Below are 27,531 nucleotides of genomic sequence, written 5' to 3' on the forward strand. Positions count from 1 at the left end.
TCTTTTCACCATTCAGTTTATTTCATAATGCCTTGCTCACCGTCATATACTGTACCTTAGTTCCCAATAAGTTACCAGGAAACGCCTAATAAACAGTGTGGTGTGTGTTTGGTAAAAGAATCCTTAGTGACCAGAAAACTCATGAGAACCAGTGAAGACTCACTCTTGTACAGTAACAGATTTAAAAGTAAGACTCATCTTCAGTCTTACACTTTTAAAACAGAATTGCTTCAAATAAAATTTTTACATGATCAGACAAAACAAAGTGATTGTGCAAAAATACTTGAGGGATATGAGACCAAGAAAAAAAATAAAACATCCAATCCTTCTTTTTAAAGTATATGTCATCGTTTTGTATGTAAAGCCGTAGGGAAACATTTACATTATTACAGCTTACTGACATACATCCTTCTCACTCTCCCCCGGAAAGGATTTCATTCAATGTCCATTACATTAAAAATATCTTTTTTTTGTAGCTTTTATCCCCACTAAATGTCACATAAAACAAGCACTTAAAATGCAGGCAACTTCTAAGGCAACATGTGAACTAAAAACAAACTAGATACTGAATAGGGAGCTACAGGCTCCTCCTCTATTTTGTCCGCAAGGGCATTCCCAGACCACATAAAATATGTCCTAAAATGCAAAAATGACACAGGAGCTATCATACAAAGTGAACTACTGAATAGAAAAGACATAAAACATCTACACGCAAAAACAATACTGAAGTCAAAATGAAAAGGGGAATCCACAGCTACCTGTATTTGCTCTGGAAGCTAGTTTTCTTTTTAGAGCATGAGGAGCAGCTCATTACAGCTGCAAACAAACCCAGAGCTATTCCTTTTCTCTGATGTCTGACATGAAGTAAACCCTCTCAGAAGTGAATACATCAAACATCTTGAACAGGTATGGAGGTCTGTGGCGAGGCTCATGCTCATGACTAGAAAAGGGACAGGTTAGAGATAAACAGGTTGATTTAAGGGGTGTGTGTGCATAACAGGGATACCACACACGCGCTGCAGAACAGGTTTCAAACATCCTCACTGCTCTCAAACTTCTGCACATGATTCACACATTTTTGCTGAAAAGCCTTTTCACATTGTGGAGGACGGTGTGGCTGTCAGCTGAGGAGTGGACACACACTGACCCGGGCAGCCCAGAGGCCCTGAGAGCAAACATAGAGAAACACACAACCCACACTCATCAGCCTGCCATCACACTCAGAGGACACACCGCCGCTGGAGAAAAGGTCCATCCCGGAGCACAGCAGCAGGGTCTGAGGGGATCAGGATGGGCTGCAGTGATTGTTTGGTCTGCGGTCACAGAATACACTGTGAGGATGTGCAAAGGTATGTACAGAGGACGTCTTCTTCGTCTACAATGCAACATGCAGGACACAGTAGAATGCAGGTCTCTTTACAAAGCTGGACTGGGAACAGTGTGTATGTGTGCAGAGCATGAGAGTGGGTAGTGTTATAGTGCTGGGGGGAGGAGGGGTTGGCAGGGAGGGGATGGTAGCAGTTCATATTGTCTCTGTCTCATCACGAGGTGCCCTGTCTCTTCTGTTGCTGGACCCGGATCAGCTCCAGCTGTTTTTTGCACTTCTGGTAGTATGTGGACAGACTCTTGTTCTCCTCCAGTAGCTTTTTGTGCTCCTGCACCAGACGGGACGTGTTCTGCTGGTCCTTCTCATCTTGGTCCAGTTCTGCGATGAGCTCCTTCCTGCACACAAGCAAAATTGTTGGAATGAATTCAAACTAACAAACCATTCATTTCAATTGATTTGAAACTATGCCTATAGGCCACGTATGACTGCATATAAATCTTGCTATCAAATCGGTCATCGCCTCTTTATAAAGCACTCACCACTCACCAGAGGGTGAGTGGTGAAGTGGTGAAGAGTAGGCTGTCAGATGAGATTGTACAGTTCACTAGTGCTGTCAATGCTCCTCTCTAACCCGATTGGAATTTCCTTATTATTCCTAACATTCAATTATATTAGAATTTTTGATGCCCAAATTAAGCCTATTATTACCCTATTACACAAACTCTCATCCATCGGCCTTGATAGCCTCTCTCTCAACTGGTTCTCCAACTATCTCACTGGGAGAACGCAAGCAGTTACTGCAGATGGATTTAGATCCAATTCACTTTCATTACACAAGGGTGTTCCGCAAGGCTCCATTCTTGGTCCCCTTCTATTTTCTCTTTATGTTAATAATATTGTTACCCCCTCCCCAGCCTGCAATGTCCATTTTTACGCAGACGATACTATTTTATATAGCATTGCTCCTACTCTCAACTCAGCTGTTGATAATCTACAATCTGCCTTCAACCATTTCCAGTCGTCTCTTGTAGCTCATAAACTTGTACTAAATTCTAGCAAAACTAAATGTATGTTGTTCACAAGGTCCCACGGAAACATCCCCCCCCTCAGTATTCACACATTAGATGGTCAACTTATTGAAACCGTCAACACCTACAAATACTTGGGCACCTGGCTGGACTCCAAGCTTTCCTTTCGTACCCATGTAGATCACCTCATCAACAAACTTAGGCCTAGAATTGGTTTCCTATATCGAAACAAGTCCTGCTTCTCATCACAGAGTAAGAAGATTCTTGTTCATGCCTCTGTAATGTCTGTTCTTGATTTCAATGATGTAATATATATGCATGCCTCAGCCACAACATTGAAACCCCTGGACGCTATCTTCCATAGTGCCCTACGCTTCATCACCAGGGACCCATATTCAACACACCACTCACTTTATATAGCAAGGTGGGCTGGCCATCTCTCACCACTCGCAGAGAACAGCACTGTTTATTATTCATCTACAAAGCACTACTCGGAACGCTTCCCCCGTATTTAACTTCACTTTTACATTCTCGCTCTACAGGTCTCCCTACCCGCTCCCAGTCCCAAATCCGACTACACCTCCCTTATACAAACTCAGAATTAGGAAAAACTGCCTTCTCCTTCTATGGCCCACACCGATGGAACAAATTACAAAACTCACTGAAACTCGATAGACTCATCTCATTTGAGGCTTTCAAAAATCTACTTCTCACCACAGTACTGGGGGCTCAGACTCAGACGTGTACTTGCTTCATTTAATGTTTTTTTACTACTCCTGTTTTTATTACTGTACTTTTGCTTTTTAACTTTTTTTACTTTGTACTTTTACTGTGTTGTATTGATGTTTTGTGATTTCTGTGTGCTACAGGGCATCCTTGAAAAAGAGAGCTCGATCTCAATGGATCTACCCTGTCAAAATAAAGGTTAAATAAAATAAATAAATAAATAATTTACTATATGTGCTGTATAGATAAGTGTATGCTTTACCAATGCCAATATACATTCTGTTCACTAGAGGGCATTTCAACATCGTCAGTAAACAAACCGATGGCTTCCTTGCTAAGTAGCTATTAAACTAGACACTGGTAAGCCCCTTGATGATGACGAGGGAGGTCTCGCTTCTGATCTTGAAACTGATTGTTAGAGGTTAATGTTACACATTGAACGTGAGGTTGTGATTCAGGAAATAAATATGTTGGTCAGATGTGACCAAAGCATGTCGATTTCAGACACGAGGAGGCCAGAAACATCTTAACAGAGAAGGAAAAGCCCATCTGTGGGAGCACATTGGCTTACCACTGGGCGCTGCTGGTAACTATCCTTTTATCATCCTATGTGTTGTAAGTTTGTTGTTGCTGTGTCATTGTAGTAAGCTACCGAGTTAGCTACCTAGCTAATGTCAATCAAGACCCACATTCAGTGGTTTGTCTTTCACCACAAAAGGGCTTCATCCCAGCGCTCCTCAGCGTGCTGCCACTCCTTTTCTGCCTGACAAAAACACTTTGGACCGAAGGCAGAGCGAGATTCACTCACACTCACAATATTTATTCAGCTTTTATTTAAAAACAAAAACAATGGAACAGTGCAGCATTGCATTAGTATATATATTTTACTATTCTAATGTAATCTATAGTAATATATAGTGAAATAGTGTTTCAAAACCATTCTGTCATCACCATCCTTACAGGGATGTAATGACAAATACAGGATTTACTTTCAAAACAAAATCAGTGGATATTTGGGGATTTTGGCTGATTTCTACATAGTCTTTAAATATGAGATGAGTTCTTTGGTTAACAACAGCAAACAACAGTTGTTTCAGCAGTTCTTCCACAGCATACGTGTCTGTCTGTCTGTTGCCTTGGATTTGTGTGCTCAATTTGGTTGTTGCTTCTGGGTGTCTTTCTGTACACCTCTTTTACTTGCCGGCCTTGTGGCAACACATGCATACTAACAAACACTTCCCTTTACTTACAAGTGCACTGAATGGCATCAACACCAAATCAAAACCTGTGGAAGCACAAAACGACCTGAACACATGAGAATGAGCAACTTTGTGCAGCTAAACTTACTTTCTCTGGATGAGCAGGGCGATCTCTGTTTGCACTTTCAGGTATTCTTGGGCCATCTTGCAGTGCTGCTCAAACACGGCCATGGACTCTTTGGAGTTGGGACAGGGAGCGAGAGGCTGGAAATAAACACGTTGACTTTAATTGAATTCAAAATACATCACTGCAGAATGTATTTATATGAGCTTTGAGTAAAGTCTGAGCAGATAATCATGCACCAAATATCTCACTGATACTGCCACTATGTCTTTATTTTCACACTGCACTTTTTAGACAGCATTGTGATGTCAGGGATAATCTCTTCATAATGAAGTTGGTAGTATTAATTTAAAATGTCACTTAATTTGTCTTTGAGAGGAAGGAGGTTGGTGAAACAGCACCATGACATAGTTAAAGCAGAGTGAATGCAGCTTACAGTATATGTGATAATAGGTAATTAATGAGCTGCATGTAGTGGTGTTTGCTGGAGGCTGACTGGATGGTGTACCTGCAGCTGGTGATCCAGGGTGAGATAAGCCATGGGAATGGAGTTGTCTGAGCCGTTGGTGTCTGAGAAAAAAGAACAATAGGACAAGGACTGTTTTTTCTGATTGTACAGGAAGTGTAGGCTGTGAACCACAGGTCTTTCTTCAGAGATAACCTCCTGACCACCTCCTCAGCTTTGGCTGACCACAGGCCAGCACCAAAACACTACACAACATGTCTCCAGTGCAGCCTGACAGATTTCAATTTGTCCACAATGACACTGATGATGTTACAGCCACCAGGGCAACTAACAGGCGTGGCCTGTGAAATCTAACCTTCACTGTTTTCTCTTAACCATGACATCTAAAACATGGAGCTTAACAGTTATCAATTATAACTGATAACTGTTAAGTGCGAATATTATTATATAAATTATTCAATAAAACACACATTAGTCATGTTGTGTTTGTTTCCACTTTTCCAAATATTTTATGTTTCTCTAATGAAAAAGTGGGAGAAATGAAGACATAGTACATACCCTACTCGTTTCTGCCATGTTTTTGAGTTTTCTGTCACACAATGTTCATTCTTACTGTCTTTTTGGGCATCAAGTCAGTTTAAACGTGCTTCATTGTAACCAGCAAAAAGCCACCAGGATAAAGTCAAACGGTTGTTGTAAAATACCCTGATCTTTTTTAAACAAGAATTTGAATGTAAATGACAATTGTTAGGGTCTGTTCATCTTTACACATCCAGATATGAGTAGCACAGCTAACAGTGCTGAAAAAAAAAAACCATTCACATCATAAGTCAAATCAAATCATGGATTGGGAGAACTGTGAATGCAGGACTACAGCTGCTGCTTACTCTGCTTACTACAACTTGTGCACTTAAGTGTGCACAAGTTGTAGAGATTTTAGTTGCTTCAGGTACAGCTTTTTGTACCCACAAGTTGTGTCTCATTGTAAGGAGTAAGTACTGTAGATATTTTACATCTTTTAATATTCATCTCTCCTTTTCTTTTAGATGCAAGTCAAGTTTTTTTCAATTCACCGTACGTCAATTGATATGTGGTTGCTGACTTCAGTGGAAAAGTTGTCATGAGTACCTGTGGGGTCATCAGGGGAGAAGTAACCTCTGCTGCTTGTCTTATCAGGTGGCATCATCCTCACACTAGGACTGGAGGACCGGCTGCTGTTCCTGCTCCCCTGCAAGAGGACACAACATTTGTTATCACCTGTTATCACATACATGTTTTCTTACACATGGAGAATAATATTTGTAGGCCATGACATTTCTGCAGCACTACAGTAAGGGATGCATGATATGGATTATTTTCAGACGATACCAATAACAGATAGCTACCTGTTTCTCATGGCCGATACAGATAACCAGTTCATTTCATATTTCTGAATTTTAAAGAGAAGTTCCTAACCTGTAGTTTATGCACACCTGAGGGTAAGAAAGGCTCAGATGTCGTGAGCAAAGATGGATGATTTAATATTCCACATCCTCTGTTAAGATCTGTTGTGTTAAAACTCGTTGACCCTTACCCTCCTCTCTGAACCCTTTTGGGACATGTATTGTGTGCTGTGTTGTTGTTCTTCTTCCCTTTCTTTGCTGTGTTTATTATCAGATTACAAACCCACTGTAAAGGTGCACACAGTCACCCATTGTATAGCAGCAGCAGTAGCAGGAGAAGTACTGAGTGTGTAGATGCTGTACATTTTACCTTTATTAAAAAAACTGCAGCTTTTCTAAGTTTGGATATTGCTTTTGGCCATATTGCGATTTTGATAATGTTTTGATTTATTGTGCAGCCCTTATGCGGTTTTACATATGCTAACCTGGTCCTGGTTTCTTTTATACTCTTAACTGACAGTTCGATGACAGTGCCAGTGATTGCACATCTACATTTCTTGTTTCTTTAACACTGTTTTCCAGAGTTACTGCCTACAGGATGCCATTTATTGGATAAATGATTCCATGGCCACTGAGAATTAATACTTTTGATTGACCAGGAGTGGATTCATTTTTGGTAACCAGAAGGTATGACTGAACACCTCTGATGCTGGTGCTGACTGCAGATCTATATGAATGCTCAGTATAAAACTCAAGTTAAGGTGCCAACAAAAAAAGACAGATAAAAAGCTTCTTAGAGGGAACCACACAAATATAATATCAAATGTGTTATGTGTTAAATGTGTTATATATATATATCTATATATATATATTAGCTTACATTTGGACATCCAAAAAAGTAGAAGCAAAAAAAAAGCAAAAAAAAAAGAGAAGACTCTGGAAATAACATGTGAAGCTGGTGACCTGCAGGTTTGAGTCACAGCTGTAGAGCAAATGCCAAAATGTCAATGTAGACAAGTTAGACATTATTATGATCTGGCTCAAACTAAAAATCTGGCTCAAGATAAATATCCAGTTCAAACAATGTAAAATATGAATATTATATTACCGAAATAATAACATATTATTTTGTATGCAGTGGTAGAACAACACATACATCAAATCTGAGGTTAATCGTATGTTACTGACATACAATGTTTCAGAGTCTCTCTCTGGATCCCAATATGGGAATCAAAGAATCAAGATGGTAACCAAGCAAATCCACATGAACACCTCCATGATCAATGGTTCTGTCTCATCACTGGGAGTCTGGTAGTCAGGTTGATCCCAGAAGCAGTGCACTTTATCTTCTTGAGAAACAGTGGATTGTTTATAGTGAACTCTAAATGAACTGTGGGTTTACTACCAAACAAATGGAAACAAATGTTTGGGAGAGCAGGAGAAATGCTTCTAGCCGAGGAGCTTACTTGAAGCCGTGTGTGTTTGAGGAGGGAGCACCAGGCTGTTCCAACACTAATGTCTTCATATTCTTGTAGCTGACATATCAAACACATGTCAAATTCTATGACACTTCCTCCCTAAGGATTGACTAAGAATGCATCATATTCTTTTGAAAGACAGTCTCAGTCAAACATCTACAAGGCTTCACAGGAGGAAAGAATGAGAGTAGCAAATATAGAGTTCATAAGGAGAGCAGAAATAAACCCCTTCAGTGGGGGTGTGCTAGAGTGTAACTCTTCATCTAGCATTATTTAATGATTAAGTGTATAGTGTGTATAGCTCCCATTTTAAATAATATTCAAATCACCAATGTTGTGCCTTTTTGCTATGAAAAATAACGTCAAAGAGATTTTTAAATGGATTGTTTTTCATTACTGAAAGGAAATACAATCTTTGGAGATATATATCACAGAGGCTCCTTTAATCTCCAAGCCTGTGAGTGGGTGGACCCCTGTACATGTTTGACTGACAGCTGGCCTGGCAGGAGCACAGAGTTTAAGTAAAAAAAACTTCTGCTGTTAACCGTAGTTTACAAGTCAATCAAAGGACAGCCAACATTTTGGAAGCAGCGGTAAAATAAGGAGCACAACATTTAACATCTAAACTGACTAATGTTGACATGTTGACTAATGTGCACTGAGCTGTAAAACCAATTTGACATAGTGGCCAGAGTGAGTCAGAGTGTAATTACAATGTCACGTGTACACTGTACACTGGTCCTGGGCTTTAATATTTTTTCCCCATAGACTTACATTTTGAAAGAAGCAATTGTAAAACATTTTTCTGAGCGTCACAAACAAATCTGAATTTGATCCAATCAGTCCATTACATTTGTATGGTCTAGAAGAGCTGCATAATTAAATCATTTTATCTCCATTCAAGTTGGCGGAAGGATAAACCAGTTTCTAGTACGCATGCTTAATGGGCCCCACTATGCAAGAGCTTTGTGACCAGGCCGAATTGTTCCTTAAAAACCTTCTCCACATTAACTACTGTTTGTTTTCATTCAGTTATTCCGTTTTTGATACAAGAGACAGAGGGATACTGTACATCTACTCAGAGAACTGCCATTACAACGGGGTAACTTCTCTTTCATCTTCTTTCAGTAGTGAGCAGAGGGTTAGCAGTGCTTTTTTTTAGATGAGTCTCTTTTTAACTTGCTTAATGTTATTTTCACTAGTACCAAAATGTCAAGCATTATCTTAAACTTATAAGAGAAAATACAAGCAACCCAAGCTGACCAATCATAGTTCCTGTGGCTCCCATGTGGTACATCCTTAAGCTAAGTTCACACTACTGGATTTTGGCCCTGATTTTCCAGTCACCATTGGTTCTTGGAGATTGCTGCCAAAAAGCCCCAGATCACAGGCCCCTGCTCCTGTGTGCAACAATCGCCCAGTCTGATCTGTTCAAAGATGCAATCCAGGAGCTCACCAACAGCTAGCCGATGCCTGCTGGATATTAGCAGGCTTGAACAAGCTAGCAAAGGATAGTTCTCTGAACCCACATTTTATAATGACACCACTGAAACTGTGAATGAACGTATCAATGAATGAAACTCACAGACCCCCTGCCACCTCTCAGAGTGTCTGACTGTTTCTTACCTGGCTGGACTCTGTGCCAATACCTGGCAGATCCTGCACTGACCGACGTCTCTGAGGCTCACATGAGGCTGTTGACAAGATGGAAAGAGAGGGGGAAGAATGAGACCCAGCAGAGTTTGTGAATAGTGATGGTGGGAGACTGGTGCCCGTGTATACTTGAGGGATATAAAGACCACACAGGGACAGCTGCACTGATTTAACCCCTCAACATGTGTGGTTGGAAAGTGACCACAGCACAAAAATTTCCCAGCCCCACTGACAATGCACAACAAACACACACACACACACACGTACACATCACAGTAGACCCAACATATCCACACAACAGCTGAGTCCGACAGGATGGTTCAGGTAAAGGGCAGGTGGTGAGGCCATGGTAACCTGTAGGTAATGTACATCTGCTGCCCAGATTCACGCCAACATCCCTGATGTCTCACCTGTAGAGTAGCTGCAGTCAAAAGATGTAAAAAAGCCTGCTCTATTTGCTTCCAAAGAACTTGAACATAGTCTTTACAGTCATCATGTCTTCATGTCATGACAGCTGTTGTGAATTATAAGGTTTTGACAGCCCTGTAGCCCTCACCTCCTCAAAGGTTTTTAGTCGCCTATCTATCTCACACACCATCATCGAAAACATGTGAGATAGAGTAACTTAAAGGTGTAATTTGTAAAATATGCCAGAATTTGAAAGTAGCTCCGAAAATAAATGGGGCAACTTATCACCAGAGTGACAGACAACTGCTCTCCTTGGCTTGTAGCTGGCTGATGTTAGCTAAGCCTAACCCTGACGGAAGAAAGCCTCTAAGACCAATGGAAGTCAGTTAAAGATGGGGGATATAATACAGAGTTGATTTACAGCAGCTCTGACCAGGACTGTGACTCCAGGAATGAGAAAACAAGGCAGGCAGGGACAGGAGAGGTGTGAGGTGGCAGAGGGGTGACACAGAGAAGTGGACATCAGTAGTGGGTGAAAACAAGCTGGGATATTTTCACATTTTACTCTGTGAATTGAGGATTCTTTTACAGATGTATTTAGAAATGTTTTGGGGAGTTTTATTTAGTTTATATCAGGTTTGAATGAAGTGTGTTTCATGAGTTAATGAGGTAATTAAGCCGTAAGTCTTAGGTCAGTAGAAAAAAGACACGTAAACTAAGAAAATGGACAGTTGTACTTTTACAGTTACAGTAAGGAAAATAGATATTCCATTTTTGATATTTTATTAGTTTGTTTTGTTCCTTTATTACAGACAAAGCTAAGAGAGTTGTGCAATTCAGCAAACTGGCTGCAGGCATACATCTCCCAGCTGAAACTCCAGGGGCTATCGGACCATCTTGAGAGAGTTACAAAGTGGTATTATGAGTCAGGACGGGCCGAGACTAGCTGGTTAGCATGCTAACTTCAGTAAATATCTCTGCAACACAGTACAGAGATGTCTCTGACATAACATCAACACTGTTGTTTCTTCACATTCTGTTGATAATTTTAGATTTTTTCATTTTCAGAATGCTTGTGGCCATATCTTACAAATTTCTTCTCTGAGGGGGTTGATTTCACCACTATATGTGTAGTAAATTATGTTTTTCCAATCTTCATCCCAACAGGCTCAAACTTAATCAATGACGTTTCCTGTGTTCCAACATTATGATATCCTAATTTTCTGTGCATTTTTTAGCCCCAAAAGTCATCACAGGACTTGAAGATTTTGATTTGTTCAGTATGAAGCACGCTGATTGTTGCTCATTAAGAGGAATGTTGACTTCACTGGCGATCTGAAATTAGCTAAAACAAACAAAGTCAAAGTTGCTGTTGCGTGAAAACCTGGCTTGTCCAAAATGTAGACTCATCAAAAGTTACTGAGAATAACTTAATTTCATTTCACACTGCAGAATGGTTAAGCTAATGCCCAAACCCACACAGACACAAAATCAATAAAAATAAATAAATAAAAATTAGCAATGCCAGGTTTCACATAACAGCAATACGCAACAGGACTAAGTCATGTGTGTTAGGACTGCACAGGGGTTTTTCATAACGTGTGCATATTAGATGACCTGGAATTGATCAAGTTGACTGTTTCACACCTTCTCACACTTCAGTACTAATACAAATGCCTGGGTTTATCTGGTCTAGGCTGACTACAAGCGCCGTCTATTACACAATGAAGACACAGCAAGCACAGGAGCAAACATAGACAAAAAAGAACTCCAATGACAACACAAAGAACTTGGATCTTCATTTTCTGTATCTTTTGTTGTTGTAATGTTCTGAGTGGAACTATGCTGCAACTGTCGTTTATCACAAACTGAACCAAATTGAATGATTATCTGGATTTTATCCTTTTACAACTGAATATATGCAGTGTTACTGAAGTTAGTACAAATCAGCAACAAATGTGGATGCCAATTCTAGCCTTGGAGTCACAATGTTATATTGCTACTTGATGGCAGGGGTGTAACGGTACATACATTTGATGTAAATGTAAAACTTATATACGGAGTGTTAATGCAGATAAAAAGCAAAAGCTTCAATTTCGTCACTGTCATTTAGAGCAATCTGGAAGCATTATGGTTTCCCTGTAAACGACACTGGACAAAAAGCAGTGGAATGGACACAAACTGTGTGCGACATTAGTGAATCAAGCTTTGATATCTCTGTTTCATTACACACAATCCACAGTTGTCCAGGATTTGTCCACTTCCCTGATAGCTGCTCTCACCCAGGATTGCTGGACATTCCCCCTTAATCACTTTGCCTTTATGTTTCACTTAAGTATCTGAATTGTGGATAACACTGAAGGTTGCATGGTGCTTCACATGGTAGGAAATTATTAAACAGTCCTGACTGGGCATGAGTGTTACTACTAAACTCAATGTAAAAAGCTTAAAGACAGAGTGAAATGAAAAATTAATCTGAAGAGTTCTGATCCTGTGTTGTTAATTTATCCTTTAGTGTATGCTAATGTATCATAACTATTATAGTATTTTAATATCAAAATCTGTTTTGTTTTCCTGTAAAATGTAAAACATTTTTGATGACTCATCTGGAACTCAGTGGCTGTTACATGAATTTATCCATTCAAATGTGATTAGGAGTGACTGGCCTACCTTGCAAATCACATAAAACCTCAGTTGACAGTTAGCTTGTGAGGATCCAGCGGAGCCATGTCATAGTAAGGTGCGTGGGGGGCAAAAATGTTGTTAACATTTCCAAATATCGTGGTTGTCGTATTGTCATCGGCCCAAAAAGTCGGTCTGGCTTTTTTGGTCCTTTTGCCAGTGTTTCAGTGCAGTCAATTAAAGTGAGAGTGGAGCCAATGGGCCGCCATCTAATGTTGACATTTTCTAAATAAGAAAAAAAAGTGATGTTTTTCCTGCTGTATAGAAAATGTCTTGTACCCCTATGACCCCTACTGAGGTACATACTGAACATGAATTCTGTATACCGTTACACTCCTGCTCAATGGCCACCAGGGATTTATGTGATGGGGAAAAGGCCTGATGTCCAGGTGTGCATATGCAATCGTAAGTGCCCTGCCGTTAACAACATACACGAGCTGACTCCCTTTGTCACTGGATTAAATTAGCCACTCATTCAACGTGTCACACGCAGCTCCAAAATAGAAGCTTTTTCTGACATCCTGAGTTGTCCCCATTCCTTTCATCCATATCTCTGCTTGTAATAATAGCTCTGACCCTCAATGTGAGAGAAATTAATCAAAATGACTTTTTCAAAGTTAATGGATGTAAAGAGAGCAAGAGGGGGAGAAAAAAAATTAGCCATGCTTTCTCTATGTCCTCTATGCATGAAAGGCAAGGACAAGCTCAAATGCAGAGAACTGGTGCACTGATTTTCTCCTGCTACCCATCTGCTGCAGCCAAGCCAGAGAGTTAGCAGAGAGGACAGGACCATGAGCTAGGAAGCTTATCTCATCTGTGTCACCTGATCTGATGCAATATACTGATTGGATTTCCTGAAATCAGCTAAAGATTTGTTGTTATTTAAACAGGTGATAGAAAGACCCACCAATGTCTGAGGAAACTGAATTAGCTGGAACTAGATTTAGGTTTTAAAAAGTGACACCAGATGAGAATATTAACTCATGTTCTGCTTCTGCTAACTAAAATTCACAGAATACAGAGAGACATAAGGCAACTCTGATGTGTGTTACTCCAAGATTAGCTAATTTGGGCCTTTAAAATATAGACAGCTCTAAAGGCCTTTACATACTATGGGTGTTGTATTTGTGCGATTAATTTGCATGTCCACTAGTTTCGAAGTGTTGTGTTTGTCATGCATACTTTCACATAGCAAATATGACGCAGTGAAAAAGCAACATTTTTTTTTTTTCAGATCATGGATTTTTTGGAGTTTTTGCACCGCAAATAAAGGAATTAACCAATCATGCAACTTCTCTCTGTCTGTGCTGCAGTGCAACACCAAAGAGCCCAGAGCCCTCTCAGACTGGCGCCGTTTTTCTGCCAGTCCTGCTTGGTCTGCCGTTTGCATATTGGAACATACGAAACACTAAACACAAATTTGTGTTGCTGATGGTATGAATAGTTTTTAATGCCAAATATTTGCAGGCAAGTAATTTCGTATTTTCGTATTGTTTGTTTGTCTCGTCCACAGTTTGTAAAGGCCTTAAGACAAACAAATGTAATATGACTGAACTTTCTGTGGTTGGTATCATATGGAGTGACACACAGGAGAGGGACCATGTCAGAGCACAGCAACCCACGGGCTCAGCCAAGCCAGCTCCACCCGGTCACCAGGAAGCCCAGTGGTCCCGTTATACCTGTGACGACGATCTTGGGGACATCCAGAATGGTGCCGAATGATGCCGTTTTACGGTGGCCTCGTTTATACTGGGGGCGTGCTGCGAAAACACACACATACACACACACACGTACAGCTGCGGACACAACAAGCATGCAGATGCAGACTAACACAGACTGGGGGCCCACAGCTGGACTGATAATGAGGGCTGCACACATGCAGAGCATACATTGTACGTGCAAGGGCAGCATGCACCCAGTCATTCCAGACACTGTGGAGCGGAACTGCGTAGACTGTCGGCAGCCACTGCACTACTTTTCCCAGCACAAACAACAGCAGGCATTCAGCTCCAATGCTGTTTGGATAAAAAAAAGTTCAACAAAGCAATCTAAGAGCAGGTGTTGATGCTCAAATTACAGGAACTCTATTCTTTAAAGTTGCATTGAAATCTGAAAACAACAAAAACTCTGACATATGCTCTGTGCCCCTATCCTAAATCCTGAGGTTCTGTTTCAGCATGACAGAACTGGTGAGTCTGCTGCCTTCTGTTCGAGGCTTTAAAGTAGGGACGATGTTTGACAGCCAGGTTTGACAGGCCTCTGTGTTCAGGGGCATCTGGATGGGTTTATATGAGGAATTAAAAAAAAAAAACTTTGAGAGAATAATACTGCATGCCTTTCCTGTGCAACTTTTCTAAGTAAGTACTGTACAAAGTCTAAAAAAAAAAATCATATGAGCATGCCAGTTTTCCTCGATTAGCTCCTCTTCTGCTCTGCTTTCACGTGTGCTTTGTGCTTTGTAATGTCTGGCTATACCTGAAGGTGCAAATGGCATCTTGGGCTCCAGCTCTGACAGGTCAGCACTCATTCTTTTGCTGTCAGATGATGCCAGGCACTGTGTTCGTGCCGGCAGACTCTCAACACTGCCCCCTCTGGACAGAGGCAGAGTCCTTAATGGATCTCCCTGAAAGAAGAAAAGGAAAACTTTTGTCACAGAAGCTTGTTCTCTTCATCCATATCTGTTATTTCAGCCAACATTTCAATGTTCAAAATGAAGGACAAGAAGGAAGAATTGATTTACCTTTGGCTTGAAGTGAGGAGCAAACTGAGGTGTTATCTTGATGGTATCGTTGCTCCCTTGAGAATCACTGTGCTCCATATTTGCGTCACTTTTGTTGCTTGTGCTGGTGCCAGTGTAGTCCACATATGAGCCTGTCATTCCAAAACACAGGACAGCTTTTATGCTTTCTCAACAGTGGTGCCTTTCATCAAAGAATTACATTATTCTCATGGCATTATCTGCTTGTATCTGATGGTTCACACTGAAGACATTTGAAAAAACTCAAAATAACTGAAAGTAATTCAAAAAAGTTAGACTGACAAATGTTGCAAAAATTTTCATTGGATTGATACATTCCCCAAACTGCATATGTTCAGAAAAGTACACTGATTCATTGCCCCTTCTGTACACTCAAACAACAGACTTTTGCCGTGTCTGGTCTGCTGATTGTAATTCAGGGACATATCGTTGTCAACAACAGTTCAGTAAAAAAGCAAGACAGTTACACTAAGTTTAAACTCAGTCAACTGCTGATATCAACAGGTGCACAAGTTGTAGTTGACGAGATTAAACCTGCCTGAGGACAAAAATTTGACTTGTTTCACAGCATTTTACAGAAAATCATTGACATGTATTTTTCCAGACATTATAAACGTATTCAATCCAGACAGAGAACAAGCACGAGTAAAAGAAATTAAATAAATTAGTGAAACATTATGCATTTCCCTCTTGCATCCTTCTCTATTGTTAACTACTTTAATTTCAAGATATTGGATCTTGGACATCTAAGCATTTAATGTACCGCTTTAACATGCTTCCCGTGCTGGTTTGAAGTTTTGGTTGAGCTCGAGGATGACTTTTGTACCTGTACTTGTTGCAGAGTTGCTCTGTCCCTCATCTGAATACTGGTATGGATATTGCAGGGGTTCATCAGACCCTGGGAAGTACTGCAAAAAGAACAAGACAGAAGATAGAAGAGTAAGTAACACTGTATATAACAAACATTAAGGTTTTCATTACCTCTGCCATGTTTTCACTTGTGTCTGTTTATTTGTTCACTGGTTGGTTTGTCAGAAGGATTACACAAAAACTACTGAATGGAATTCCACAAAACTTGGAAGGAGTATGGGTCTCGGTCAGAACAGACCCCATTAACTTTTGGCGTGGATCTGAAAGGGACGGATCCAGGAATTTTTTACTCACTTACATTCGAAGATAGGACATGTTTTTAAAAAAAATGTTAACTTCTCAGGAAACAACCTATGGTTCTTGATGAATAAATAAGGCATATCTAGGTGGCTGGTATCTATGAGTGAGTACAATCTAATGTGGATCATGAGAAAAATGTGGATCTAACAGATTTAAATATGTTTTCATAGATGATCATCTTTTTTCAGCTGCTTCATGGTAATAAATAGGGATAGATTATTGCAACTACAACCAACGTGCAGCTGAGATAATGGGGATAGGTACCAATGGTGATCAGGCTTGAATGAAGAGGAATGGGCTTGGAGGAGGTATGCGCTCTACTGAGTACCATTCTAGTTACTAATGATACACTCCTCGATTTTTTGAAGTTTTTGTTGATTCTAGTGTCCCTTTGGACAAAAGCGCAACAATCTGTAGTAAAGATCTTTGCTAGCACGTGCTGTCGGCGTGTGCATTTGTTTTGGAAGTGAGTGACAGAGAGATCACAGGATGGATCGTGATGAGGTAATATATTTATATGTGATTTTATATGTGATATATGTGATCGGATCCGAGCACAGGCATTAATAACTAAATAAAAATAGCAGTCTGAACGCTGATGGTCTTGTTTGCTGTTACAGGTCATTTATAATGATCAGAGGTTGTTTCATAAACACTGAAAAGTTCCTCGTAGTCATTTTAAGTAACCCTAAATCCACATTTTTCTACCCAAGCACATAGTGTAAGAAAAAATGGGGGTAATTCCAATATAACAACTTCAATTCCAGTGGTGTGGTATGGACATAATTAGGCAAACAGTGCTTGCAAAAGTAGGTTTTGTTTAGGGTTGTGAATCTAATGATTTGATTCAATTCCAATTCTTGGATGTCCGATTTGATTCAAAATTATTCTGGATTCAAAACGGATTCTTGATTGAATGAATAGAAAAGGGGGCATTATTTTCAGTACTTTGCTCCAGTAGACTGTGTGCCAAACATTTACTGGTGTCATCACTCTGCTGAAATACAATATGAAACACAACTGGAAATTAAGATTAACGATCTGCAGCCTTTTCATTTGAATAAGTTGCCAGCATTAATTAACATATGAATTGATTTGAAAGCATGCATGTGTGTATATGCCGACCAGAATAAAGGGGTGTGCTCTGCTGTGTTATCAACGTTATAAGCAGTGAGAGCAGCCTCTTTGCTAAATTGTTAGCTCCAGGGGTCAATGGTTGTACAAGACACCCGACCAAGCGCAGAGTTTTTGAGGTAAAACAGAGTGTGCATAGAGTTATTTTCTTCACCACAATGTTTCACTAGGTTGTTTAATGCTGTGGTGTGTGTTGGTCAGCTGGTCTCATTTGTTACTGCAGATCGCTGCTCCTCTTTGCTTTTCTTTTTGGATCATTGCTTCGCTCTCCATTAACATTAGTCGCTGTGTGAAGTTGTTAAAAGTCTTCATAAATATATGGCCAACTTCAGGTTTCTCTCGCAAAGGTAATTATTCAGTCTTTGCTTTTTTTGAAGATGAACTTTAAGGTAACTCTAGCGTGTACGACATGCTGTGAATCGGTCGGCTGCTGCAATACCCTCACAGTTCAGTCCCATCTTTTTCCTTCCGTCAAGTTCACGCAATTAATTAAGATTTTTGACATTTGTGAATTGATTCTGGATCTAGATTCTTATGTGAACTGATTTTTTTTTACACCCCTAGTTGTGGTCCAGTTCCAATTGGTGCCGCTCACATGTATTGAAAAAACAAACTAGACCAGGCACAGGATTTTATGACTATGGCAGTCACTTCCTGGCTATTTTAATAAGAACAAACTCTGGTTCTGCTCTCTGTGATTTGGTCAGGTTTATTGATTCATTTACTCCAGTTTAATGAAAGCCGTATAGAGAGGGTAAGCATCGTGCAATTACCTTCATTAGATGAGTCATGATCTTCACTATCTCCTCCATGGAAGGCCGCTGAGAGGGGTCTTTAGACCAGCAGCGAGTCATCAGACTCTCAATGGGCTTGGGCAAGTTTTTGATTAAAGGGGGTCTTGTGCCTAAATATAAAGAAAAATAAAAAACAATGAAGTAATTGCTCACACAGAATCAAAGGAAAGAAATAAGTGTTGGCATCACACCTGACAGGCAAAGAAATATTGCAAATTTATGCTAAATCCCCTGTCTCCTGCTGCGAGAATCTGTAATGACTCTGGCAGGCAGATTCAGCGGTGAAAATATTAAACTTGTCCTCGGGTATTATTAGTGTCCCATTAGTATTCACCTCCATCCATCTCTAGATCAGAATAAACTGCAGGGAGTGCTGCACAGGTGAACATGCCTTTTAGCTGCTCTCCTCTGCCAGGCTCTTAACTTTCTCCCAGCAGGCCTAGCAGGGCAGGCACGTCTGAGGACTCACAGTGGCTGACAGCTGGACATGGTCTTTGCACCCCCTCCCCCCATCCACACTGTCAGTGACTCACCGTTGTGCACAGCCCACATAATGCGAAAAGCTGGTCCTCCAATTTCATCAAAGGGCTTCCTGCGAGTGATCACCTCCCAGAGAATGATCCCCCAGCTGAACACATCACACTTCTCGCTGTAATTGCTGCCTGGAAGTACAGAAGAACACACAGCAACACTTAGGACCTTTTCAAACAGGGAATAAAGGCCCCGTTTGACATCGCTGACTGACTGATGAAGGTAATTCTCTGTGGCACATTTGAGATGAGAGCGAGGATGTGCCTGGGAAAGCACAACAGCTTTTATCTCATCTCTGCTTTCAGAAGGGAGGAGGATGAAAATAAGGGAGCAATTTTTGCCAAGGAACAGCTCCTGTGTTGCTTAATTACTGGGCCTATTATTGCAGAATGAAGTGCACATCACACACCTATTCTAAAGTTGCTGCGCTGAGGCGTCCTGATAGCATTTCACACTGATGCAAATTAGTTGTAAAGAGTTCACTGAGAGGGCAAAAGTGAGTTGTTTAATTGCACTGGAGTCTTGTAATTTGCCTCCAAAAACAAGATAATGACTCAGGCTTAATTCATCTTTCCTGCTGACCCCCTGAGCCAAGAACATGCCTCATCATGTAGAAATACATTAGGCTCCTGGCTGAATGAGAACACAAATTCTACACCGTCGTCTCCCAGGGGAAATAAAGCCACCAGCATCACTCCATTCATCTTCTCACTATGCTTGGGAGACTACCATCAATAAAACAGGAGAGTGAGGCTGCTGCTGATGAATCAAGGCTTAATGCCTCCATGCTTGGAGCACTAAGCTACCATTAAGGTGAGAGGTGACAAAACAAAGTTGGGTGCAAAAAAGAGCACATACAATGATAAAGCTTCATTGGATTGCGGTGATTCTGAGTGCATTTATAAAAGTCATACAGTTACTGGATACATGTGAACACTTTTTAGCTAAAAAACAACTGACAGGGCAGGTATCCAAAGCCCTTCAACTACTTGGAATGCCACTCATACTTGCCTTCAAATACCTCTGGGGCCATCCATGCTGCACTTCCTTTGTTGTTGGTCATGTGGGTCTGAATGTCGCATGCTGTTCCAAAGTCACATATCTTCAGCACAGTGCCACCTGCCACTAGAAGTAGACTGAAACAAAGAAAGCAAGAAATAAACTTCTTCTGCAGCTGAACTGCATTGAACTTTAAATAAGTCAGAGCTTGTTTGAGTAAAAAAGTTATAAATAAAGCTATAAATGCACAAGCTTAAACATTGTTATCCCAACTTTTTGACTTGTGAGCCCAAGTCAAGTCTCCTATTTCTATTCAAATTGTTTCATTCAGGGGATTTTCACAAGTCCAGAAAAATGTTTCTCTTAGTTTGTATGACTTTTGTTCAGAATAAATATCTGGTCCGGTCATTGGAAACATAAACACCCTTTTGTTTAACAGAAATATAATTAACTATCATGCTTACTCCTTAAATTGTTTTGTGAACTCAAGTTGGGACCTCTCAGGTGAAGGGGCTTGGAAACCACTAAAATAATAGACTGAGAATAGCTCTTAGAAATCTAAGCGATACCCCAGAAACATATTCTAACATGACTAAACATCAAATCATCTATGTACTTCAAAATGCAAAATATATTAGCATATTAATGTTTTCTCAACACAGGAAATGGAAGTCCAGTACACCCTGGGGAGTATCTCTGGGAAGAACCAATACAGTAGAAATTAATTCCTGTACAATAACCCAGAGTTGACAATTTGTCACAATGCATGACCTTGTTGTTCCTAGAGACTCCACAACAGTCCTCTAGGAAACGGACCAGCTGGTCATTCCCAGAGAGTCCTGCCAGGAGCTTTCTTTCCACCAGAGGAGAGAAAACAACCTCCAGGGTCTGGACATCCTTCAGTAATTCTGTGTTACTGGGTGTTCAGACCGATAACACAACACAGCTTTAACTAAATGCAAAGGGCTGCGTTGGTGGGTGTGTGTTTTAGGCTTTGGGGTTTGCATACAGAGATACATCCTAAGTCTAGCATGAGTAACAGATGCATTAATCAGATAAAATAACACTGTATGAGAAAGGATTTTAAAATTATGGAATTGTCACAACAATTATTTATCCTTCCTTTTGTTGTATAAGTGAAGAATTTCAAGTAATTGATCAATGCAGTGCTTTTAGTTTCAACATTTGGTTTTTCTCAAGCAACATTTTCACACTTTTACACAAACGTTTTACACCCGATTTGTGTTAAATCTGGTATATTAATGCATTAAAAAAAGCAATTACTTTGAATTTTTGCCATGTATGATCTGTCCTTTGAAGTCTTACATTTTCTTTTAAAACATATAATTTCCAACAACGTTCAAAGCCAGAGAAATCCACCAGTTTACTTAAGGTTATGGTACGTTTCATTTGGTCATCACGGACACTCATCCATGGATCGCTGCTACAGTCAGCTTGATAAACAGGAGTGAAGATAAATCCATTTTTTAATCCAGAATGTTCAAAAGTAATTTCTGAGCTCTTCAGAGCAGACTTCAATGTGACTCCAGGTGTTTATTCCTCCTGAAGGTCTGGCTCTGCACCCAACTCTCTTCTCCAGAGCCGGCTGACTCTGAGTAGATGAGCAGCACACAGCAAACATCTTGTTTTGTTTTAACTGAGAGACCCCAAGCGGCAGAAATGACAAAGTATACATTTAACACTTTATTGTTAAAATCTATTCATCTTATCTACAATTTAGTAGTAGTGGTAGTAATATTATGAATTCTGATATATATATATATATATGTATATATATAATATATATTTCAGAATTATATATATAATTATATATTCTTTTAAATAATTTGAATACAGAATGCAATACATTGCTATGATTTTGCATAAAAATACAACAATAGAAAAATTTATTAGTCTTACTAAACTGAAACTTAAACACGAGATTTCTCAATTTTTTTACGCAATAACATGTAAATGCTGTTGAAAAGAGGCTAGAGAGAAATTCAAACCATGCCTACTGCCACACTTCTGCATAACTGACCACATCCTAAAAACAGAAGAACTCCACATGTTAAGATGTACCAGATCTTAACTATACAACATAGTTTTTTGCAATGCTCTGTGACTCAAAAAGAACTTCCATACTTCTTCGTCATAGTATCAGACAGCCTGACCAAAGTTAGGTGGTTGTTTAACAACATGACCTAAATCATACAAATGTAAAGGAAACCACAAGGCACTTCATTGGGACAGTGACACAGTAAACCAGAGAGTGTGAGGTGAGGAGGTGCATACTTGGGTGGCTTGAGGTCCCTGTGAATGAGAGCCTTTGGTTTCATGCCATGGAGATAGGCCACACCCTGGGAACACTGAAAACACCAGCTCATGGCATGGGAAGCAGTGTAATAGGGGAGGGGTTCAGCACCATGCAGAACTGTGGACAAGAGAGCACAGTCACAACCACAACCACAACCACCACCACCACAGACAATAAACCCCCAGAGGAACTGGTCATACACACATACACACCCACATACTATATACAGTGTCGCTTACCTTTCTCTTAGAGCTTCTCTAACAAATAAATTCCAGGAGGAAAAACTAAAAAAACTAAAATATATCGTTCAACAACAGAATTCACAACTCAACTGAATCGCATCAAAGTAATGGTACCATAGGGTAGTTCCCAGGAGTAACTTTGATAGAGATCCAGTAACTAGGGAGGGGAGGTAATTGTGAAGTATACAGCACAGCAGAAAGTCCCATGCGGTGGGATTTACATCCTGGAAAAACTAAAACTTGCCAATCTGAACCTATTGGGAATGAAAGCTGTTGCAACCACTGATGTGTTTGGAAAACAAATACGACGCTTATTCACAGTATGAATAGCTCATGCATGTATTAATTACCTGCAATAATTCTTTCAGAGTTGAGAAGTGTCTAACTGTACATATAAACGATACAATTGGGACAACTTTTTCCAGTTTATTACAACTTTGGCCTTATTTTTCAATTTTTTGTGATCTTATATCTGGGAATACAGTGACATTGCTTCATCAAAGTCCAAGGTGGCAAGAAAGAGGCAATCGGACATCCTGATGAGAGTTGGGCTAATGGACGATGCCATCATCGATTACTGAGCCCTGACCACTGTAGCATCATGATTTTAAAGGCCCCCCACCAGAGAGCTCAAAAAGTAGTGTGTCCCCTCAGAGGTGCTGTGACGCAGGAGTTGTTGCCATTAGTGACATGTGGGAGAGAAAATGAAAAGATCTTGATATTTGCAGGCCCCTGTAAGTGTGTTTCTCTCAACCATGCCTTTGTTATTTGCCTTTCTTAGCTCAGCTTCCACAGTATAGCTGTCTGACTAACAAGCTTCTGAGGCTGAACACAGCTCAGTTATGGACATGTGGTACAGAGACCAAGACCCTTTTAAACCCAGCACAGGGATGTATGTCGGACACTCGCCAGGACACAGACAGGGGTGTGAGTTGATCTGACAGCCTTCAGGTGTAATGGGAGGCAGTTTTCTCTGCCGGGAGAGGCATTGAGAGGTTGCCATCAGAGGGACAGTGGGAAACAGCGGTGACGACAGTGGTTTGCTCCAAGGGGACACAATACCTCAAATTCAGGAACACATAGTAACAACCATGGTATGCACAGCAGGCCAAAGTAAAAGCAGGAAATCTATCTGTTAGCTGTGGTGGATGTTAACTATAAACAGCTAGGCTATAAATGTACTGATCCGGTGTTATCTTCTTCAAGGTAAGTCCCTGTGGGACTTTTATAGCAATGTTTCTGCATTCTCAGATCACTGACTTTGGAAATGAAAACTGGGCAACTAAGAAAACAAGAGCCAAATTGCAAAAAACTGAATTCTCCTTTCATGAAAACTGTTTTGTGCCAAATACATTTTAAGGACTGTGCTCTTCTTTTGTGGTAAGCGGGGGCAATATCCGTGAAGTCAGATCTATTACTGAGAGTGATCTTACAGTCTTGAGCTCATATTTAGACTTTTTCTATTTTTGCAAAACACTGACACAAATGTATCTCTAAAAACATTTAGTATAACTGCATACTGTTGCCTATTTCCCAGTTCCATTGGATACTTAATGCAATGATGCATTGTGATAGTTTATACAAGAAATTGGACAAGTGACTGAACATGCAAAAAGTGGGAGGGTCAACTGAAAAGGGCTGCTTCTCATGACTGTGTGAGGCTGTGTTCATTTCACCGCTAGCAAAGTGGAACAAATGCTGTCATCGCTAATACAACAGTATTGTTCTCTAGTACAACATGTAGACTCACCATTGTACAATGACCCGCCTTCAGCGTACTCCATCACAAGGCAGACCTGAGGGAGACAGAAAATCATTGGAGACTCAGATTCAACTGGACAATCCAAACACACGTGACTGTATATAGACACATTAAGGGCCATCCACACCAGGAACAATCATTATAAGATAACGATGTGAGCATCCAGAATGATAAACATGACAGCTGTGCACTAGAGCTGTGTCAGCAGCTGAGGAAAATGGATATCAATGACCTGTTACTGTTGCACAGAAAATCCCACTGTTATATTACATATGCATTTAAGAAGTTGTGAGCATGACTACCAGTAAATTCAGATTCAGATGATTTTGATTGGCTGTCAATGTCTCTGCCGTTCATTAAATCGCTCTTAAAGGGATCAGTGCTATAGTTGTGGAGTGGACTCGAATGAGTTATAGTGGTGAGTTGGAATATCACTGTGGCTACATAGTTAAGAGAGCATAACATATAATAACTTTGCAATTAACTTACCGGACTATGGCAAGAGCCATACAACTTCACAATGTTGGGGTGATTCACACGTGAAAGCTGCCGGAGCTGGAGACAAAGAACAAACATTATGCACAATTCCATTGACATGCATACTGTCAAACACATTAACATGCACTGTGTGTGCTGCTACTACTGATGGCACTGATGTTGAGTGAAACAAATACAATCGTGATATTGGAGCTCGACAGTGTGTCAACTGAATCATGTTGCTGTAGTGAGGAAAACTCAGTCCCAACAATACCTCAACAATGAAGGCTTTCCTCTCTGATTCACTCTCGATGGTCTTGATTGCAACATCTTTGCCTTTCCATTTGGCTTTGCAGACAACCCCAAAAGCTCCTCTCCCCACCACCTGAAAATGGACAGTTAACAAGAACTTTACCGACAAGATGTAAACTTCTGCACCTGGAGTTATTAACGTTTACGAAGGGCATTAACATAGCATTATTTAACGACATGGACAGAGCACAACAACAAAGTCCACATACCTCCTCAACTTCAATATCCTCATAGTTGATTTCTTCAAATGGATATCCAGGAGGTGTTTCTAGTATATCGGCGGATGGTAACGTTAGAGACATTACTAGCCAACGTCAGCTAGTAACTTACTGAAAAGAAAGCAAGTTGCTGAAAAAAAGAACATAAATATTAACGTTAAATCACAGTGAATTCAGGCACAGGGATGCGCAGACTTGCTTCTTGTCATCTAGTATCATAATGGCACAACACTATGTAATAGTAACATAATAACTATATTAGTTTCTTAAAAGAATAGCAGCACGGTTAGCTGTCACGAGCTGTCAAATAAGATACAACAGCTTAACGTTAGCCTTCTGTCAGCTTGTATGATGCAGTCAACCAGCTGGCTAACCGCGTAGCGTAACTAGTTAGCAGAGCTAACTGTAGCTGCCCTAGAAAACCTGTCACTGAAATGTAAGATTGCTTAAAGTTATCCTAAGCATACGTAAACCTAGGTTTCATGCTTATAGCAACAATGTAATCCGGTCCTGGCCGCAATTTTACCATTACTTTGCCACTATCGCAAATAACAACAAGCTATACAAGGCCTACAATGTATAAGCTAGCCAGCTTGCGCTAGCTGGCTGGCCTGGATGCTAACGCTAGCTACCGGGACTTGTTAGCTTAAACAAACCAACCCTTCGTAGTTGACTTGTCACCAGTGCCGGCGCTCTGGACATGGGGATATTTTCTACTATTCATGTACAGAAACCCGACGAAAAACGTCCATGTTATAAAATAGTCTTTCTATATCCACTTGACAGCCAGACATAACTTTTTCATAACTCGTCTAGCTAGCTTGCTAGGAGTGTATTTTTATTCTTCGCAGGAGCAGCTCCATCAGGAAGTGTGTGCGTACTGCAATTCTGTCCCCTGAACACTAAACAGGAGCGCACATTCCAACCTTTAACAGGGAAAGGCGCACTGTAATGTTACTGTTTGAGGTGGGGCTAATTTGAACTGTGTTATATCCTGCTGGGTATCTTTAGCTATGACAAAGCATCGTATTATAGGTGACAAACACTTGCTTTGTATGAAAATCTTACAGCTGTAAATAAAATGTTGTGAAGGAAAAGGTAGCCATATTTAAAGTGTAAGGTAAATATTTCAAGGAAAAGTAAAGAGTTGCTAACAAGTAGTTAATTTATAATTTATTCAGATACAGTATTAGGAGGAGAGTTAGCTGGCTGGCTTCTGTTAACCAAGCTGGGTCCCTCACATGACAGTGAAGCCCCTGCAGAGCTGACTGATGGGGTAAGAGCTCAATATAGCTGCATTAACAATGTAAGTGAAAAACCCCTTGAAATGCTGCTTACATATTAATGCATTTCCAATATAGTAATAGGCCCACATGAAAATAAAACACTGACATACTTTGAAAATATTTTGCTCATATACAGTTCTTTAATTCAAGTTAAATTCTGCATGCAGGACCTCATTAGAGGATATGAATATCTCTTTGCTATTGTTTGATTATATTACAGTTGTTTTGTCTTTCTACTCATTCGTACAACTTTCTGTTCATTTTTGATAATTGCGATTTTACTGCAACCAATGTTGGGAACTCTTTGAATTTACTTTACCAAATTGTTTCATTTTTAATTGTTTTTGTTTTATTTCAGTAGCTTTGCTTAGAGGGCTGCGGCTGAATCATCTTGGATTGTTGCATATCTCAGTGGGCGTGTACACATCTGATAAAGGCAAATAAACTTGACATGAATTTTGACTTGACACTTGATTTTATATGAAATACTTGCGATGGTCTCGGCCGGCCTTACTCTACAGAGTTTAGAGAAAGTTCTGCTGACCTTTGGTGTAACAGTTTAGCCTTGCAAGCAGGACCCTCCTTGATCAGGCGAGTAAAACTTATGTAATGTCAAAATTACATTTGTGGGGAGGGATGTTATATAAACACAGCACTTGATGAATGCTAATTACATGCTCCACTCACTGGGAGTAATAAAGCAAGTTCCCAATGGAGGCTTTCCAAACCACTAGGCAAGCACAACTCATACTAATGAGCATGAACTAATTTGTTGTGATATTGAACAGAGGGTTGTTAATAGCAGGAGCCATCCCTCTCCCCTGAAATAATTATTCTAATCGCTCATTTCAAAGGTGATTAAAATACTCTCACCTGACAGTTTTTCTGGGACTACCTGCACTGGCATATGGTTTGGGACCTGCGGTCAACAGGAAGTTGCATGTTTGTTTACTTTGTCAGCTGCTGAAAATCTTTGAAGCGTCAGACCTGATGATATGCTCTCCTTCTGGACAGGTGACTGTCAGTGGGTGTAGAGCAGGCAGCCATGTGGCATCATC

General features: G+C 40.3%; 1 protein-coding gene across 2 annotated transcripts; it reads right to left on the reverse strand.

Moving 5' to 3' along the window:
• Positions 1 to 26,075, reverse strand: map3k7 (mitogen-activated protein kinase kinase kinase 7). 2 transcript variants are annotated; one of them, XM_084376674.1, is made up of 18 exons: positions 25,848 to 26,075; positions 25,179 to 25,317; positions 24,932 to 25,042; positions 24,670 to 24,735; positions 24,169 to 24,214; positions 22,155 to 22,293; positions 19,868 to 19,996; positions 18,863 to 18,987; positions 18,309 to 18,439; positions 16,058 to 16,139; positions 15,214 to 15,344; positions 14,949 to 15,096; positions 14,153 to 14,233; positions 9,357 to 9,424; positions 5,999 to 6,098; positions 4,913 to 4,974; positions 4,429 to 4,544; positions 1 to 1,722 (listed from the first exon to the last, which is right to left on the reverse strand). In XM_084376674.1, exons 2-18 carry the CDS (start codon positions 25,269 to 25,271, stop codon positions 1,542 to 1,544), a joined length of 1,809 nt encoding a protein of 602 aa, XP_084232800.1. In that variant the 5' UTR covers positions 25,272 to 25,317; positions 25,848 to 26,075; the 3' UTR covers positions 1 to 1,541. The 2 variants fall into 2 exon arrangements, with proteins under 2 accessions (XP_084232800.1, XP_084232801.1); XM_084376675.1 differs by lacking the exon at positions 14,153 to 14,233.
• Positions 26,076 to 27,531: the final 1,456 nt, after the last annotated feature.

Source organism: Pagrus pagrus (assembly GCF_965226575.1).
Source record: "Pagrus pagrus genome assembly, chromosome: 16".
NCBI lineage: Eukaryota > Metazoa > Chordata > Actinopteri > Spariformes > Sparidae > Pagrus > Pagrus pagrus.